General features: G+C 39.0%; 2 protein-coding genes across 3 annotated transcripts in view; one reads left to right on the top strand and one right to left on the bottom strand.

Annotated features, from left to right (window-relative positions):
* The window catches only part of PCMT1 (protein-L-isoaspartate (D-aspartate) O-methyltransferase), a 138,154-nt gene extending 127,303 nt beyond the window's left edge, over window positions 1-10,851 (top strand). Inside the window, exons 5-7 of the mRNA XM_042451560.1 lie at window positions 1,407-1,572; window positions 2,089-2,311; window positions 10,061-10,851. Of these exons, the coding sequence (XP_042307494.1) occupies window positions 1,407-1,572; window positions 2,089-2,268 (346 nt within the window). The 3' untranslated portion in view covers window positions 2,269-2,311; window positions 10,061-10,851. The remainder of the gene's footprint in view (window positions 1-1,406; window positions 1,573-2,088; window positions 2,312-10,060) is intronic.
* A 2,939-nt stretch (window positions 10,852-13,790) lies between these two features.
* Window positions 13,791-18,679, bottom strand: part of LRP11 (LDL receptor related protein 11) — a 25,437-nt gene continuing 20,548 nt past the window's right edge. Inside the window, exon 9 of one of the 2 annotated variants that reach the window (XM_042442411.1) lies at window positions 13,791-16,892. In XM_042442411.1, coding sequence (XP_042298345.1) covers window positions 16,738-16,892 — 155 coding nt within the window. In that variant the 3' untranslated portion in view covers window positions 13,791-16,737. The other variant, XM_042442421.1, reaches the window with a different exon arrangement.

The raw sequence follows: 18,679 nt of genomic DNA, 5'->3' as shown, positions 1-18,679 counted from the left end.
ATCTTTCGTAACCCGAATCAGTTTTTTCCAAGCGGCGAATTTCGTATCCCGAAAAATTCGTAACCCGGTCCTTTCGTATCCCGGGGTACCAGTGTATTCAGGTATAGCTTAGCCAACAGCAGCTTCAGAGACTGGCCCAAATGTTCACCAACTACAGGGATGGAGTATGACACAGAACTAGTATGATGTTTTATTTGTATTTTAGCAGAAGGAGGAAGGGCTAGGGGTTTGGGATCATGTTACTACTGTATTTAAATGTTATATTGGATTGTTGTTACCTGCTTAGATCCTCGAAAGGGAAAGGCGGGATATAAATAAATATTTTATTATTATCATTATTATACTTTTGTTGTTCCATCCCATGGACTGACAATTGTAAGATAGTGATTCCATTTTAATTCTTGGTTACATCCCATGGAATCTTGAGATTTGTAGCTTGGTGGGGTACTAGACTTCTCTTGCTGACAATTCTAAATGTCCCTCCTAAATTGCAATCCAGAGATTCCATAGCTTGACATCATGGGAGTTAAAGTGTAATCATAGTACTATACAGGTTGAGTATCCCTTATCCAAATAGGATCAGAAGTGTTTGGGAATTGGGAATTTTGGAATATAAGCAATGTAGTACATATTTGTATTGTATTTGTGAGGCTGGAGAGAGATGCGGGACTAGAGAAAGACATCTGAGAAATGGCAAGAATCCAAACATAGTTGGGCACAAATCCATGCCTCATTTCACAGATCCTCATGTCTCTCTCCAGCCTTGTGTCTCTTGTGTCTCTCTCCAGCTTCATAAATAAAGTACATACTATGCTACTTGTATTGCAAAATATCAAAAATATTCCAAAATTGAAAGTCAAAAGATCATATTGGTGGTCAGAAACTTTTGGAGTTTGGAGCATTTTTGGATTTCTAGGTAAGAGATACTCAACCTGTAATCCAGTAGTGCAAATGGTCTATTCTTAATCTAGAAACATTTTACTCAGAAGTACCTTTCATTTCCTGCAAATAAAACTCTTCAAAGTAGCTTACTAGAATTAGATGTAATGGAGATCAGCATATTGTTGCCACCTCAGTGCTCATTTTTAGACAATCTCATTTAGTAGTATATCAGGAGTGGGCAACTTCCACGGTCTAGGCTCTAGGGTCTGCTTTGATCTATGGAGGACTGTATCCACCCTAAAACTGCCATTTTACTTCCCACAAAAAAATTGGGAAGGGGGAAAGGGGCCTCTTGAGGGTGCAGTAGGCCATTTCAAGTCTATAGGCTCCTTTTTTCATACTGGTTTTGGAAAAAAGCCCCCTTGGGCTTCAGCAGAGCTGCCTTCCAAGTGGTCCATAATAGCTAATTTCAGGGGGTACAAGTAAACATTTGTCCATCCCCTTGAATTTAAGGGTGATTAGAGGGCCTGGGAGTACAAAACAATCTGGAGCACACTTCATGATACTTTTAACATGAGCTGTACCCTGGGCGTTTTTCTTGCAGTAGGAGATGGAAGGATGGGCTATACAGATGAAGCACCATATGATGCTATCCATGTAGGAGCTGCTGCACCAGTTGTGCCACAAGCAGTGAGTAGTTTATATGTAATAATATTGTTTGCTGTGCAGTATATTTTAAATTAAAATGGCAGGCAGGGTACTTAAACCTTCTTTAAATAATGAATTCTTTAATTAGGTTGTATTAACTGAAAATATTACAACCCAGGAACTAGTTGATTTAGTATATCAATTTAATAACTGCTGACTTCTAGAATCGGAGGTTATGTTAATTTGGAAATAAAAAGCTTATTATAGTACAGGCCCCAATACCTTTACATTTTTACTTGGTTCATAAAATGGAACTATTCCATTTTTCCGCTTTCCCAAACATATCTGGCAAACTGCTGAAACCAGGGAGTGCAGAAGGAGAGGGCTTTATTAAGTCTGAAAGCCCATCACAGAGTTCACAGAAACATGTTATTTGTAATGTTCTGGGCTTTCTGGGACTTTATACTACACAATTCTTCTTTTTCTTCTTTTTTGTATGTTGCACCAAATAAGAATTTAGAAGCACATTTACTGTGACTAACTTTTCTTAAATTGTAGCTTATAGATCAATTAAAGCCTGGTGGAAGATTAATATTACCCGTTGGCCCTGCTGGAGGAAACCAGATGCTGGAACAGTATGATAAGCTAGAAGATGGCAGTGTCAAAATGAAGCCTCTGATGGGAGTGATATATGTGCCTTTAACAGATAAGGAGAAGCAGTGGTCCAGGTGGAAGTGATTTTCTGTTCGACTTTCTTCTTCCACACACTTAAATTTACAAGGTGAAAGGGTCTTCATTCTTAAGAGGGTAGCTTGCAAGGCTGCTTTGCTCTCTCTGCTTTCTGCTTGACTACACTACTGAAAGCAACCCTTTGCACTGTTACATCACCATGCATGTGTTTTTGACCCTGTCACATTAAATGCTGAGAAAAGATCATTGCATGGATTGCACTTATTTCATAATAGTCTATGGCTTCTTAATGTTCTGTAGTGGTCACTAGTACTACAACTTCTCTGTAATATTTCTTCATCTTGAAGCTCTTACTGCATTGTTGATTTGGATTTGGTAGATATGCATGATAGATAAAGTGAAATACCTCTGAAAGCAGACTGTATTTTATTTCCCTATACAATTTGATCGGGTTTTGAACTGCTGTTCAGCAAATAGAAATCCCTTTCCCAGTATAAACATTGTTCAAGAATCTTTTATAAAAAGCAGTATCTCAACTAATTTTATTGAAAATCTGATTATCCTGGTTTAGAACAAATATATTGTGCTTGATCTAAAGCATCCCAAGCCAAATTCTTAATATTCAGAATTTTCAAAACATCTGTTCTTGAAACTGTTAGAATGTTTGCAATCTTTCTTCAAAGTGACTGGTAGTTTTTTCCAATTCATTGAGCCATCAAGTCACAATCAGTCTAAATAACTAATATTGAGAGTTGTCTGAGCTTGCTCAGTAGTTCAAGACAGTTTTAACAGAGTAATTGGCAGTAGAATTCTATGATTCTAAATGCACCCCAGTTTAGCATACAAATGGGTCACCCAGTATCACTTTGTTGCTTGGATCAAAATACATGTATGGCTTTGTTGACAAGTGAACCTATATGCACTATAGACTCTAAAAGTGTGAGGTAAATTTAACATTAAGTAAAATTGAGCATTCACAGAAATGGAAAGAGATAGAAACATCTTTGTACAAATTAACTAATTAATGAACTGATTAATTTTGCTGGGTTGTGTTCTGTTGTGTTCTAGAAGATGGCAGTGTCAAAATGAAGCCTCTGATGGGAGTGATATATGTGCCTTTAACAGATAAGGAGAAGCAGTGGTCCAGGTGGAAGTGCTATATATCACTTATATTTTAATTCTTATAAAGATTCGTTCAACTTATTTGTCCTATGTGGAAAATATATACTGTAGCCTGTGGGTGATTAAAGCCTAGCAAAAACTGGTATAGAAAGCTTATTTCATGTTAACAGGCTTAAATGGCCACAGACCTAGTTCATATGCCTGAATTGCCTAGGAGATATAAATGTTAATAATTTTATTATGTTATTATATCGTTATATTAATCTCTGGATGAATATTTTGAAGCTTTCTAATTTATTACAGTGGGCCCTTGGTATGCACTGAGGTTTGGTTTCAGGACCCCCTATGAGTATCAAAATCTGTGGATGCTCAAGTGCCATTAAATACAGTGGTGTAGTAAAATGGTGTTTCTGATATAAAATGGTAAAATCAAGGTTTATTTTTTGGAATGTATATATCTTTTTGAATATTTTGAAGCTGTGGATTTTTGAATCCATGGATAAAAAATATGTAGATACAGAGGGCTGGTTATATTAACAGTTGGAAATTTTATTACTTGTTTAAAGTGTTTCTGACAGTTGTTTCCAGATGAAGAGTGTATTCAGCTACTATATTTATACTAGTTGCTGAGTTCGTAGTAGAGCCATAAATGTATTACGGGTTCTACTTGTGTCTTCTTTAGCCTGAAAAACTACTGGCAATGGGTAGATTTTTGTAGCTCTAATCTTTGTTAGATTCTACAGAGGTTGCATATAGGGCTATGTCTTCATTGCTGCTGCTAAGATTTGGGATAGCAATTTGTGATGTGTGACTGTGATTAATATGGGTGAGAGAGGAGAGTGGAGAGAAATCACACTGCTGCATTAGTAGTTGGGAAGGCAGAAATCTGGTGCATTGCATTACATAGCATCACATTTTCATAAATCTCATTATTGAATTCGTTTTTTTGTTTGTTATTTGAAGAGGGGCCTCAACAAGAAGTTCAGCTGAGAAATGTTCCTAGATATTCATAATTACATATTTTAGCAGTCAGAGGGCAATTAAATCTTGAAGGTTTTGTAGTATTATTATTAAGGATATTGTTTAATGGAGTTCAAAACATTAGAACAGTATTTTTCAAAATGGCAGCTTACAGTCATAGGGAAACAAGCCCAAAGCCAGCGTGCTGAGGAAAATAAAATGAAGAATGAAAGGCTATGACTGTTGACTGAACAGGCTGGCCAGTAGAGTTATACAGTACTTTACATTTCAGAGACTCCGTCATAGGTATCTTCATGCTTGGAAGGATCAGCTATGTTTGTAGTGGTTTGCACACAATTAGATTTGGGCTTGTTCAAATGACACCTTTTTCTTCAAAAGCCATAACTTTTTCAACACACTCCTTTGGTGGTAGACATGGCTGTCATTGCTAGGTAATGCTAAAAACAGCCCATACTAATATCAATCATCGAACTAAAGAACACATAAACCCAGTATACCAGTGCTTACCATGTATATAAAACATTAAACATTTTAATTGAACACATAAATGCTGTCATTAGGAAATAATATTATTTTTTGCATTTTCCAGTCTCTATAGCTATATTAAACATTGATTGTGCAGAACAAACATTTAAAGTGCTATGAAAAAGTGGTGAAAGTTGTTTGGCCAGAAAAACACAGCTCTTCACAAGACCATGACAAGACAAAGGCTCAACAATCTCTGCTGCTGTTACTTTGCCACACTGTGCACTCCAGATCGTTGTATTCCTTTTACTCTTACAGTATCTTCCTCAACAGTCATGCCACTTTGGATTCTCATTTTGCTCTGTAGTCTGGCCTTCAGTTTCCATGTATCCCACAATTTGGACCTGCAACAATTTTTATTTATGACCTCTGTTGTTGTTCCTTTAATCTTTCTATGGGTGAATGGGGAATTTTGGAGGGTCTGGAGGCCCCTTTTCCATTTGTCAATATCCACTGCTCCAAAGTTTGCTCAAATGATGGAGGAAAATATAAAAACTGGAAGTCTGCTTCAACCAAGGTAGTTTACAACAAAGTGTTACTAGGTATGCCCAGTCTCTCATTTAGATGTTTCATGCGTTGAACCCTCTCTACGGCGTACATTTCTCATTATTGGATTTTGTCTTTAAAGGGAGAGAGGAGAATGAATACAGAGTAGAAAATATATTTAACACATATTGCTATCCCAGCAATTTTATTAACCTGCCCACCACAGGAAAATATGGAATTAAAAAGAAAAATGCCTGAATATCCAACATTTTAAAAATTGTTTAAGAAAAACCCCTCCCAAAATGGCAAAAAAAGTATTTGAAGATGCTTTATTTTGGTTTTCAGTAACTAAAAGAAGATACTGTTGGATTTCGGGAGTTGCTGTTCCAGAGGCCCTCATGATTTCCACAACTGTACAGTGGTACCTCGGGTTATGAAATTAATTCGTTCTGCGGCTAATTTCGTAACCCGAAAAACCTTCGTAACCTGAATTGCCATAGGCGCTAATGGAAAAAAATAGCTCTCTGCTGCCCTCCGGTGGCGGCATAGCGCCGAGGTTTTTTCGTAACCCGAAAAAACCTTCGTAAGCCGAAACAATAAATCCCTATGGGATTTTTTCGTATCCCGAAAAATTCGTAAGCTGGGTAATTCGTATCCCGGGGTACCACTGTATTTAAACAACAGCACATTAGACAAAAATTAAACAGAGTAAGGTCCAAAACACACTGCAGAAATAATCCAGTTTGAGACTGCTTTAACTGTCCTGGCTCAGTGCTAGGGAATCCTGGGAATTATAGTTTTACTGGATTATTTCTGCAGTGTGTTTTGGACCTGAATCTCTTTTACCAGAATTGCATATGCATATGTAGCATTAGATGGAATTAAAAAGAAAATACTTCTTGTTCATTTTTATAGCCTGTTGTAAAAGAACAACACTTTACTTTCTTGTTTTCCTCTCCACCCCAGCATCTTTTAACAAGCTTTGCATTTGAAAATGGATATTCCTCCCCCAACACACTTGTATCTCAATTTTCTGAAAACATATGTTAATTTAAATTATGTCAGATTTCGATCCTGCAGCACTGTGATTGCAATACTAAACTGAGTCACTAATAATAGAATCCCTGCTGACTATATCAGTGGGAGGAACCACATGATATCCCACTTATTATTGTAGACTCTAGGCCCCTCCAGAAAATGGGAGAAGGAAATGACTGCTCCTGGAAGCTTCCATGAATAAGTCTCCTTAAGGCAAGATGCTACCACCTCATGCTTTGCTCTTCCACAAGTAGTTTTATAGAACCAGAAGTTCCAAGGGAGGGCAATGGCCCTTCAACCCCTGGACTCTGTTCACCTCTGCTTTTAATAGGGGTTACTAGGTCAGGAGCATCCTGAGCCTTGAGATTTTGAGCCCAAGCTGAGGTCTAGAGATGGTTTATGTTGATATCACAGGAGATATTAATGTTATTAGGATGAGACATTAAGATGTCATTAGGCATTAGACACTTGCTTAAAGCATACAATTCAAATAAACACTACGTCCAATGAAGGAGAAATATAATTGGCTAAAATTTTTAAGTTTTCCAGGCTCTCCTTTGAAGGAGAGTGGGGAAACCAACATTTTCCCCAGCTCCATTTTGATCAACTGCAAGTATTGCTCTTAAGAACACATGTGAGTTGTGGTCCCACTCAAGGAAGTTTTCCAAGCTCTGTTTTGAACTGAAAACATATTACAGTAATTGCTTCAAAGCACACTACAGCAGCAGCAGCACACAAGAAAGAGTGAGAGAAGAAAAATTCCAAGGTGATGATATCCAAGGTGATAACTCATATAACAGTTAATGTGATTTAAAGAAAATGTTCCCTTTGTTCTTGTGATATATTGCCTCTGTAAGCACACATGCTAATGCAATTGCTTTGGTTCTCTCAAAATGAAACTGGCTAGTGTTATGAATAATCCTGTGTGATGATCCTGTGGGCCTACTACTACTAAAGTTGCCCTTTCCTTCCTCCCTCAAAGATCCAAGCTGTACAATACTTTACTAGCCTGATGTTATTTAGAACTGAAACATTATTTGCTTTGTATCACTTTTAAATGCTTATTTTTTTAGTTACACATAGCTCTTTGGAGCTTTATATAGTACAATCCAATATAAGTCTACTCCTAAGTAAACTTCACTGATTTAAGTGAGACATACTCTCAGGCAAATGCATATAGAATTGCAATTTCAGCCTTAATCTTGGTGAGAATAGCAGGTGGAGAATATGCAGAAATAAGTCTTATTGTTTTCAGTTGAATTTACTGTCTCTTTTGCTCAGAAGGTATCCTTTCTGCTCCCTTACCAAAAGGAAAAAAATTGACAGGGATCTTGTGCCTGTACATAACTAATATCAACACCAAATGGGGAAAAGCCTAATCATCAATAGTGGATCTCCTCCCTGACCAAAAAGGGAGAGGAGAGGAAGCTGTGGTAGGAAGAACAGAGAGGTGCTGTTGCTTGCCCAAGATGGTTTCTGTGGCATGAAGACATGTGCGCATGCACATAGACCAGAAACTGTGACCATTTGTGACGGAGAATGGAGAGAGACACGACTTTGCTAATGAGGCAGGAGATCTCTGGTGTGGGAGGGGAACAAAAAATGTGAAGGTTCATGGGACAGCAAAATGCCCCAAAGTAGTAAATGCGGTCAGAACTGACTTAAAGTGTGCCTTTAATTCAGCATAGAAAATGTGTTATGATTGTAGGAGTGGTTGATGATGACCTCAGATATTGGCATATATCGTGAATCTAGGATTTAAACCTTGAGAACATTAGTAGCCACATTTAGTGCCACAGTAATGCTGTGTGAATTTGCCTATTTTTTTCAGTAGCTTCTATCTGAATGTTTCCTCTTGGTTCTATAATTAAAATGTAGTGTATATTTGTCTCAACTGTGTACAAAACTATGTCTGGGTATTTGGACATGCAACAAATACTTTAAAAGTATATTTCTACTTCTGTTAATTCAGAAATAGGAGAGGCAGTTATTTTATTTAATTCAAAATGAATTTCATTTGGAAATTTGGTTCAAAATTAAGTAAAAATTTCATTAAAAAATAGTGGGCATTTACTTAACACATACCATGAGATTACATAACTAATCGGAGCAAACAATAATGATCTGTAAAATAAAAGGCAGTGGAAAAAGAGGAAGACCATATTACCTGGTGGATGGAATGGTTCAAAGAAGCCATAACACTTGAGCTTATTGATGACCAGGGCTTTTGGAGTTCTGTCATTCATAAGGCCATTGGAAGTTGAAGATACCTTGATGGCAGATAATGTGAACAACAACAGTTCTGCTTATGTGTTGGCAATGTTAATTGGCAAACCATTTAAGAGATAACTAAAATGTGTAATTTTGCTGTTATAAAACATCTTCAGGCATGTTTGCAATGTTTGGTGGGAGGGGGTCTGATTATCTTCTCAAACCATAAAGCCTCATGTACTAGTTCCTTGGTTATAGGCTTGGCAGACAGTGTGAATCCAAGTGATTGAGTAGGCCCGTGATATGAGATATCAAATGCTGCATAAAGCAGTAACTTTCTGGATAATGTTTTTCACTTTTCCAGCTATGCCTTTTAGAATTCAGTTGTGCATGCTGCCATTTCATGCTAGAATACTGCAAATGTAAGTGCTTTTGGCTATAGATGCTATGTGATTCATAGGCATATAGTGGCATTTTCTATGTGCTGATGGCGTCAACGGCTTTATTTAGTATGTTATAAATGTGGACTTAAAATAGCATGAGTAAACATCTCTACAACTGGTATCCTCATAGAAGTAAATTAAAATACAAATTAAAGATCAACTATAATACAAAATCAAGCAAGCATGATTTATATGGTGTTGCTAATCATTTCACAGGTATTTGAATACTAAATCTAATAGTTCTTGCTAGAGGATCTACAAAAATCTGTTCCTGTCTGAGCCTAGTCTTCATTTCACATCTGTTATTGACACAGATTTTACTGAATACTAGACTTATAAATTTAGATGAGGGCACAACTAGCATTAGTTTTATCATTTGTGGAACACTAATTGCCCAGCTCCTGCTGACATCCTTACCTCACTGTCCCATGGTTGACAAAGGCATCATTCTTCCTGATAAGGAGTTTAAAGTGAGGTAAAGCAACTTCTCAGAGTCACATCGTGAGACTTGAACTGAAAATCCTTGTTTCTGAGTCCACCATTTTACTGAATCCACCAGATTAGTGTAGAATTTCTTCCAGATAGTCCATCCTGTCGTCCCCCCCCCCGCCCCCCAAAACCAGTGATGGGAGGCAGTGAAAACTATAATAAAGAGAGGATTTAACCCTGTTCCTTCATGCTTTTCTACTCCAAATCATCTCCTGGTTATAGAGCCCACCACCACACCAGGGGTTGCATGCATTTCATGACTAATATGGCCCATAATGATCTCTATGTTTTGGACAGGAGAAACGTCAGTAAAAGGAAATACTGTCAACATTATTAAGTCTACCTTTGAATTCAGTTTCATACTTGGCAGCTTTTTGTACCAAGAATAATTGGACCATAATTGCAAAGTAATCTCTTCAGTAAAGGGTTTGCAGAAAGAAAGCAAAGGCATCCATTTCAGGGAAAAATAGGTAGCCATATAATTTATTTTAAAGAGCAAATTTAAAGACTAGACTTGTAATTTTTGCTTTTTTGTATTTTTGCAGGGATGAAATGTAAAAGCTACATCATCTGACCCAAACATAGTGTTAACAGTGGACTGCTCATCTCCAAATCTTAAAAGCTTTTTCAACACCAACAGCATTGCAGCTTGTTTTGGACTCTGTTACACTGTTATGAGCATGGAAAAGTGTGATGTTTTTATTTTGTAGAGATTTAATGCAAGTTAATGAACTGATGGAAATTTAAATTTGGGCATGTGTTTCTTTTCAACATGCCCTTATTTTCACCTGTTTAAGAAGTGAAGTATGTCTGGAGAAATTCAGATAAACCTGCAATTTCTTTTATTTTGGACTTGGAAACTTTTATGAACACTTATTTCTGTTCATCCATCAAACTGCTTATCTGCACTTTCTGACACTACATGCACACTATAAGATTCTTTGTGTTCAGCTGTCTTCTAGATGCTACTAAAGGAGATGAAGTTCTCCAAAGCTGTCAGCGTGGCGTCATAGATTAGCATGTAGTTTATACAATCAGCTGCTTTCCTCTCTTTACAAATCAAAAATCATGTATATAAACTTCAAGACATCAGAAGTGACAGCTCTTGTTGTAGACACTGCTGTTCAGGATGGACATAACTGACATAGTTTTCTCCCCTTCCCTTGTACAGTAACTTGGAGATTCTTAGTTATGTATTGTTTCTAGCTGACTTGCAGACTTGATGTACCTGGGTTTAAAATAACAAATACTGTGTAAGCTATGTCCTAATCGTTGAACGGTTTATGCAGTGCTGCTTTGCCAAATAAAATTGAAAACAAAAAAGTGTTGCAAATAATTGCTTTGAGTGGGAAAGTTCCTTGGTTGTTGACCAGTTGCTATGGAATTGAGCACAGTTCACTTTCAAAAATCTGAAATTATTCATGTGATCTTCATATTGCATTTGTTGTTCTGTGCCTTCAAGTTGTTTCTGATTTATGGCAACCTTAAGGAGAACCTATCACAGGATTTTCTTGGCATGTTTCTTCAGAGGGGGCTTGCCATTGCCATGCTCTGAGGCTGAGAGAGTGTGACTTGCTCAAGTTCACCCAGTGGGTTTCCGTGGCCGAGCAGGGACTTGGAACCATGGTCTCCAGAGTTATAGGGGCTGAACAGACAAGCTTTTAATGCCAGCCTAGGGACACAGTGATGGCGGGGTGGCCACACAACGGACACCCCAACTCCATCCCAAAGCCACGGTCATGCTGCCCACCCAAACATATGGCGGGCAGCGTTATGGTGCTCCTTTGGCATGGTGTTCAGAATGACGCATTCCAAAAGGAGTGCCAGAAAGTGCTGTGGCAGCAGCAAAGGCACCCTTTTTCCGGCTCCAAAAGGAGTGGCATTTTGCCATTCTTTTTAGGGCTGGAAAGACACCAGATCGGGGTTGTGGCGTGTAGTTGTCGCGGCCCCAATCTGGTAAGGAAAGGGACGGTGGGACACTTCTCCAAATGGGCAGACTGTGTAGCCCCATAGTCCAACATTCAAATCACTACACCACACGGACTCATAGTGCACTAGGAGTCAGCAAATGGGAGCCTGTGTATATTGCATGTGGGTTTGTTTTGCAGTTCCAAACTTTAGTCTTCCAGATATTTTGGACTTAGCTCCCAGAATTCCCAATTGTAGGCCAAACTGGCCGAGGCTTCTGGGAATTAAAATCCAAAACACCTTGAGGAGCAAAGTTTGGGAAACACTGTCCTAGACCATCCCATGGCCCCTGCATCTCCCAGTACTGAGGGAATGAATTTAGCTAATTGGCATTGGTGGCTAAAATACATTTTCATCTGAAAATTTTTTTTTACTGATTTTTAGGGCAAGGCAGTCCAGCATAGGTGAAAATAAGTCCTTTCACACTCTGCGTTTGCTAATCAGCACTAGTAAAACATCTTCATTTTCTCCTGGTACATTTATCACTGATAAACCACTGAAAATAGATCTGCTGGGTGTGTGTGTGTGTGTGTCAAAGTAAATGGAAGATTTGCATTTTCACCAAATTACTGTATTATTCCACTACAATTACACCACTATAGTACTGATTGGGAAGTCCCATTATATTGCTGGGGAAGTAGAATGCAGGTAATTCTAGAAAAATATATTTTGAGGGGAGGAAAAGCTTTGTTTTGCTACTGTTATAGGCCAGGCAAGGAGGTACTGGTTTTACGCCTGCAGAAAGAAAATCCAAATCTATTGTTCTTCAACTGCCTTACTTTAGTCAAGTTGAACAGGATATTATGGGAGCAGGGAATATGTATTTGAACTTGATAGAAGCATAGTTTCAACATGCTCAAAGTTGTGCTTTTTTGGGGATCAAGATCCAAAAGTGTATGTACTATAAATTTACTGCCAGTCAGCATGGTACTAGTGGCTAGGAAATTTATCTAGTGGCTAGGAAACGGGCCTAGTGGCTAGGTACTAGTGGCTAGGAAACGGGCCTTAAAGTACACAATGAGCGCGTACTAGGGTTAGAAAGGGGCGTTCTTTCCGGACGCCCCTAACCCTAGTACGCACTCTGTTCGTAGAAAATGGCGGCAGCCGTTCCACACAGCCGCCGCCATCACTATGTCACGACCACGCCACCTCCAAACGAGGTGGGGCGCGGTTGTGACGTATTGGAGCCGCACCAGAGCGCCCTTTCTGCGACCCCGGAAGGAGCTCCGTTTCGGAGCTCCTTCCTGGCTTTGCATCGCTGGCTGCGCCCTTCAGATGGCTGCACCCAGCGACACAGAGGAGAAAGGGCCCAAGCAGCCCCTTTCTCCTCCCTGCCGTCACGGGGTGTCCTTGGGGCTTGGAGCCCCAAGGACACCCCTTTCCAGGCGGCAGGGAAGCGGTGTTTTGCCGCTTCCCCGCGGCCTGGAAAGTGGCGGATCAGGGCCTCAGCAGCTGCTGCTCTGGCTGCTGAGGCCCCGATCCAGCGGGGAAATGGGCGGGTGCAGGCCACCACTTTTCGGCGGTCTGTAACCCGCCAGTGTAGCCATTTATCACTGTTTACCAATGTAGCAAAACAGGTTAGCAGGAAATAAGTTACTCCACAAAACCCTAGTTCTCACTGAGGTGATAAATAGTAAACTGCATGCCAAGCAGGTTTCTAGCCTAGACTTATGCATATGATAGTCCTCTAGTTTTCTTGGAGTGCGGTTGAATTCACCACTGAAAAGGGAGAATACCCAGAAACCATAAACAAGGAACCACATGAATATCCTAGTTTCTTGTAGAAAAAAAGCCTGTTGGAGCATATTGCATAATCATTCTAGCAGTAGTGACTTACCATAGACCCCTTAGACAGAGAACATTCTTAGGCCTATAGCTTCACAAAGGAAAGAGATGCCTTGGAACCCAAGAGAAGTTGCTTTACTGCTGCTAACAGAGTCTACATTTCATGGTCCTTTGAGTTCCACATGGTCAAGAGGGGCCTCTGCCTGCACTGAGATTCTCTAAAACAACTGAACTACAACAGAGGAAACATCTGATACAAAATGTAGGCCTATCACTCTTAACATTATCACTTTTCTTTGGTATGATTTCTTAAACATCATTTGCCTGATCAAGAAGCCAGTGGAGAGCTTTCAAAGCTTGCATTTTGTATTTGTGCATTTTGGATAGCCAATAAAGGTATCACTCTTTTGCAGATGGTGATTTTTATTTCAATACATGGCCAGCACTGCTACCCCTGAATATGTTTCCCACAATTATGTCATTCTTGTCAAAAGAAAAATGAATATTGTGCAACACACTGTATTAAGAATAAAATAGGTTTATTTTCTTTCTTTTTTTTACATAATTGGATTGGAAAATTGGGAGTCTGTGGCAAGATTCAAAATTATGATTTCATTAAAATAACATACTCAGTAGTTGCATGCCTCTTCTGTAGTGATACCTGGGCCCTCAGATTCTAACACATTTATGAAGTTGGATAAAGAAGCGAGTTCACATATAATAATTTATACTCAGGAGTTCACACCTCACATTATAACATTTCTTACAATGCAGTCAATATCAAATTCTTTAAACAAATGGACAAGCTTTTAACTGGTGTAGCTATTGCATATTTAACTTTGCTGTGAGGGTCCAATGAATAAGAGGCTTTGAAATGTCTTGGAAGTAGATAATGTATCAAGATTAAAAGGCAAACTCACTGTCCCCAGAAACAGTGGAGCAAGTTGTTGAAATGGAAACCTGGACTGTCTCTGAGACATGAATTCTTAGAAGTGGCAGTGCCAGTTCAGAAAGAAGGCAGATACCACGTTTAATGTTAATTTCAGTTTACTAATTAACCCCTAATCATCCCTGTAATTAGAAAACTAGCATAGTAGAAGGCAAACTTTGCTATTGTATTTCTCCATGCTATGCTAATTTTATAAAAATTATTCAAGGGATGATTTGTGTAAGGGAATATTTTAAGTGTACCCTCAACAGTTGTCTAAAATGATCCATTTTCTTCTACCACTTTGATGTTCTAGTACCTCTTTCTAGGCAGTAGGGCCTAATCTGCTTTTATGAACTCCAGCACTTCCATGCTGTAGTTTATTGCCTATGGCAAGGAAGAAGCATCTTCCAGAAGAAAGACAAAAGGTCAAAAACATTTTCTTTTGGGTTTTTCTCCCTTCAGGCTGCTAAAATGCTATAGTATTTCTCCATGCTGTACAAATTACTAACAGATATGGATGGACAACTATATTACCAAAAACATGGACTGGTAACTGTTTGAGAGGCAAGGTAAACACTATTACTAATTTTACCACAGTCACTTCTTTTAAAATCTGAAAAATGTAGGGATGAAAAGGGAATAGACTGAATAGCTTTGAAATGGGAGGAAAGGAGTATAAACTTGAGATGACACACTTCTATCTAGAGCTATTAGGTAGGGCCACAGTAATCTGTTACATACTTATTTTAAAGCAGTGTGATAGAATTGTCATGTCTTGCTGCAAAAGACAGGAAGAGAGAAGTTTAACAAATATAAATATGAAGGATTATAATAAAGGCTCCCAGTGTATAAGCTAAGGTTGCACAGCTTTTCCCTGGACCATTCAACAGTATATAGACAAGAGTGAGAATTTTATGGCTCTTCAGATGTTCTTGAACCCACACCTAGCATTCGTCACCACTGGCTCTATGGGCCCAGGTTGCTGGGACCTGCAGTTCATTGTGTAAAGGGCAGTTTTAAATCTCATTCCAGCTACACCTTGCAATGCAGCAGGAGCTTACATCACTGAGAATAGCAGGGCAAAATGCTGCCAGGCATTTTGCCTGCTATGTCACCACAAAACTGTATCCCAATTTTAATTAAATATAATTTAACTAGGCCACGTTCTAGTCTGACTAGGGCCTCTGGACATGTAAGTTTAAATGAGAGGTTACAAACTGAGGTCTAAACCCAACTCCCAGCTGTGAATAGTAAGTCAACATTTATGTAAGCCTGATAGATTCAGTTGGATTTAGGCCAAAATATCCTGTTGTAGCAACTTCCTAAATTCAGCAGTTTCTACAAACAGTAACATAACTTCCATTTGGACACATCTTGAACTGATAACCATGGCGGGATACATACCACCAAAAAGAGGTGCCTCCTCGGTGCCTGTCTTTCCTGCACAGGAGTGCCGCATCATACAAATTGCGCGGCGCTGCTGCGCAGGAAAAAAGCCTGAAAAGATGGCTCCTTTTTGTGGCACGCAAAGCGCCAGAGACAGGGTGGTTGCATCGCAGCTGCGCAGCTCCATTTGGAGGCTGCACAGCTGTGACGTAACTGTAATGCGCCGCGTCTGGCAGGTGTGCTACAGCTGTGGTGCTCTCATCACGTGCGAGGGCTGCCAGGCGTGTGGGCGCTCCACCCACCAGGCAGCCCTCGTACATGACGAGGGCACCTCAAACACCCATCCATGCAGCGCCCAAGCCAAGTAATTTAAAAAAAATAAATCCTGTAAAGAACTAAATTAGTAAGGAAACATCCTTATGGGAAGAAAGGAGGGGGAGTACTTTCTCACTTAACACCTGACCCTGTGAGCCAATGCAATAGCAAATAATCAGAATCTAGTACCACTATGGGAGTTGTGCATTTCAGATATTGCAGAACTAAAACTCCCAATATTCCAGTGGCTATGCTGATTAGGGCTAATGGGAGTTGCACTCCAACAATTCTCACCCCTGATTAATATGACTGATGGAATAGTCCACAGCCTGATGTATTCCAGTTACTGGCACCATGATATCAGTGCTTACACTGGTACAGTGACATGGCATAACCATTCCAGAAATTGACACCAGTATTGGTGTTGTAACATTGCACAAAGCTATTTTACAAAACGGAATTGGGTAAATATGGTGCGTAAAGAGAGGGCAGCAGGTTTAGGAGTTCGAAAGACATTTCAGAAACCACAGAGGAAGATCAAGTGGCATGACCCTGCATACCTGAAATTGCAATACTGTAAGATGTTTCTGTGACAAATAATAAATTTGGTACTCATCTTACTGCCAATCAAGCTAGTCCTAGAACTCTGCAGGGAAGCAACTCAGTATGCTGTTGCACATATATGCACTTACTCTACCACAGATCTCAAAAGAAATTTACAGAAAGTAGTTGATGCTTCTTCATCTTAAACATGAGTTTTTCATTGTCAAAAATGATGAAAGAGGCACACTTTCATTTTGGAAAGCTTGAGAGAAAGGAAGTAACCTGAATCCTGCTTTACAGATACATCCCATTTATGAGGTAATCTGATTCCTCTGACATAATGGGCCGTGCTTTCTTAAGTTTCTGTCGCACTAAACGCAATCGACAAGCTACCATGAGCAGCAGCAAAGTAGTGATGGCCAGCCCCAAAGCCAATGGCAGTACTGCACCTGAAAGAAAACAGCAGCTAATAAACATTAACACTGAAACTCTTAAAAATGCTATATTGCCAAGTAACATAATTCTGAAGCAAGTGTATGTATACCATCATCTGACACCATCCTGCATTGGCCACTGGCCCACACACTGAAGGATTAGCAAAAGACTAGCAGGCAATCATTTTACTATGTGCTGTAATGCAGTTTCAAGTTTTGCTGAGCACCATTCAAGTTCAGTGCTGGAGCTTAGGAGAAAGATCGTGAACAACCTGGCAGATACTAAGAATGAAGTGGGTGTTTCCTCCCTTTGTGCATGAATAGTTTAAGCATAAATATATTTGTTCTCACATACAAAACCCTGCTGTACAAGAACACAGGGGATTATGTGCAGTTTCTGAGCACAATTCAAATTTTGGGACTTGGTTGGGGGAAATTCATTTGTACAACATGTGGTTTTCCTGTGTAGAAAGTGTGCATTTTGCACAAAAGACATGTATTCTTGTGCAAAAAAAAAGTTTTTGAACAGAAAATACACGCAAACATCTCCTATAGGTTTTCTGCACAGGAAATGAAATATATATGTGCTAGTTGTATAAATGTTATGCAATTTGTGCAGCTTAACACAATTACGCAGATTTCTGTAGATAAAAAACTACATATAGTTTTCCTATAATCTAATGTTTTGCAGGATCTGTGAGTTTTTTGTGTGTGCAAAGTACACATTTCCTCTTGCAAAACACATCTTCTGTGCAGAAAGAACAAAGGTATTATCATGCAAACCAATATTCTCTAATGAAGTCTTGAAGTGTGAACACTCTCACAGTTGTTCTTATTTTCCCTTACTAAGGTCTCTCAACACTTTTGTTGTCAATGGTGTGAATATCAATAAGTATTCTTCACATTCCCACTTTAGTCTAATGAAATCGTTTTTGAAAACTCTTACCATTCAGACACACCAGATGCTCATGGGAGTGTTGTGGGTTTTTGTACTAGTGGGTGTGAGACAGCAGATATGGGAAAGCCATTTGAAGCTCATACACCTCATTTTAAAAAAAAATAAATCATATTTTAATTAACACTAATATGCTTTTCTGCTTCTGTTAAATGAAATAGCTTCATAATACTCCCATGCTATAATGTTCATTTTTCTAAAACGGTACTAAAATTACTATGATACTATAATGCAATTATTTAAAATATATATTTAAAATGATTTAAAATGCTTTCAGGTTACCATGTAACATGGGATACTCCCAGACAAGAATTTATTATATAATCAACCTGCTTCATTCCCAGGAAGTCAAGAAGGTGTCGTCTTCTACTTTTAATCCACCCATGTCTTTTGCTCATTTCTGCCTCTTAAAGAAGACAGATTCACAGTATCATTCCATTTATAGCACTAGAAGCTATCCATCTGGAACCCCTCTTGATTAATGCTGATGGCCAGAAAATATTCACTTAAAATTATTAAATAATAAAACCTTAAAGCAAGACACTGTTGTACTGCTATCACTCTTCCACACACACACAAAATAAATTTAAAAATTAAAAAAAATCCAGGGAAGCATGTTAGCATAAAAATATCAATAAAAAGGGGGAGGGAAACGGGCTCCTAAAGCAATCCCTACCACAATACCCTAATGATACCAGAGCCTGTCTGATCTTGGAAGCTAAAAAAACAGGGGGTCAACTCTAGTTAGTACTTGGATGGGGGACTGTCAATGAATACCAGATGCTGTAGGTTGGTAGAAGAAAATTCTATGAAATTTATGGGGTTGCCATGCGTCATTATGAAGGAG

This window comes from Sceloporus undulatus, chromosome 1 (genome assembly GCF_019175285.1).
Source record: "Sceloporus undulatus isolate JIND9_A2432 ecotype Alabama chromosome 1, SceUnd_v1.1, whole genome shotgun sequence".
NCBI classification, from domain to species: Eukaryota; Metazoa; Chordata; class Lepidosauria; order Squamata; family Phrynosomatidae; genus Sceloporus; species Sceloporus undulatus.
The sequence above is the reverse complement of the archived record's forward strand: the minus strand, read 5'-3'. Positions and strand labels throughout refer to the sequence as shown.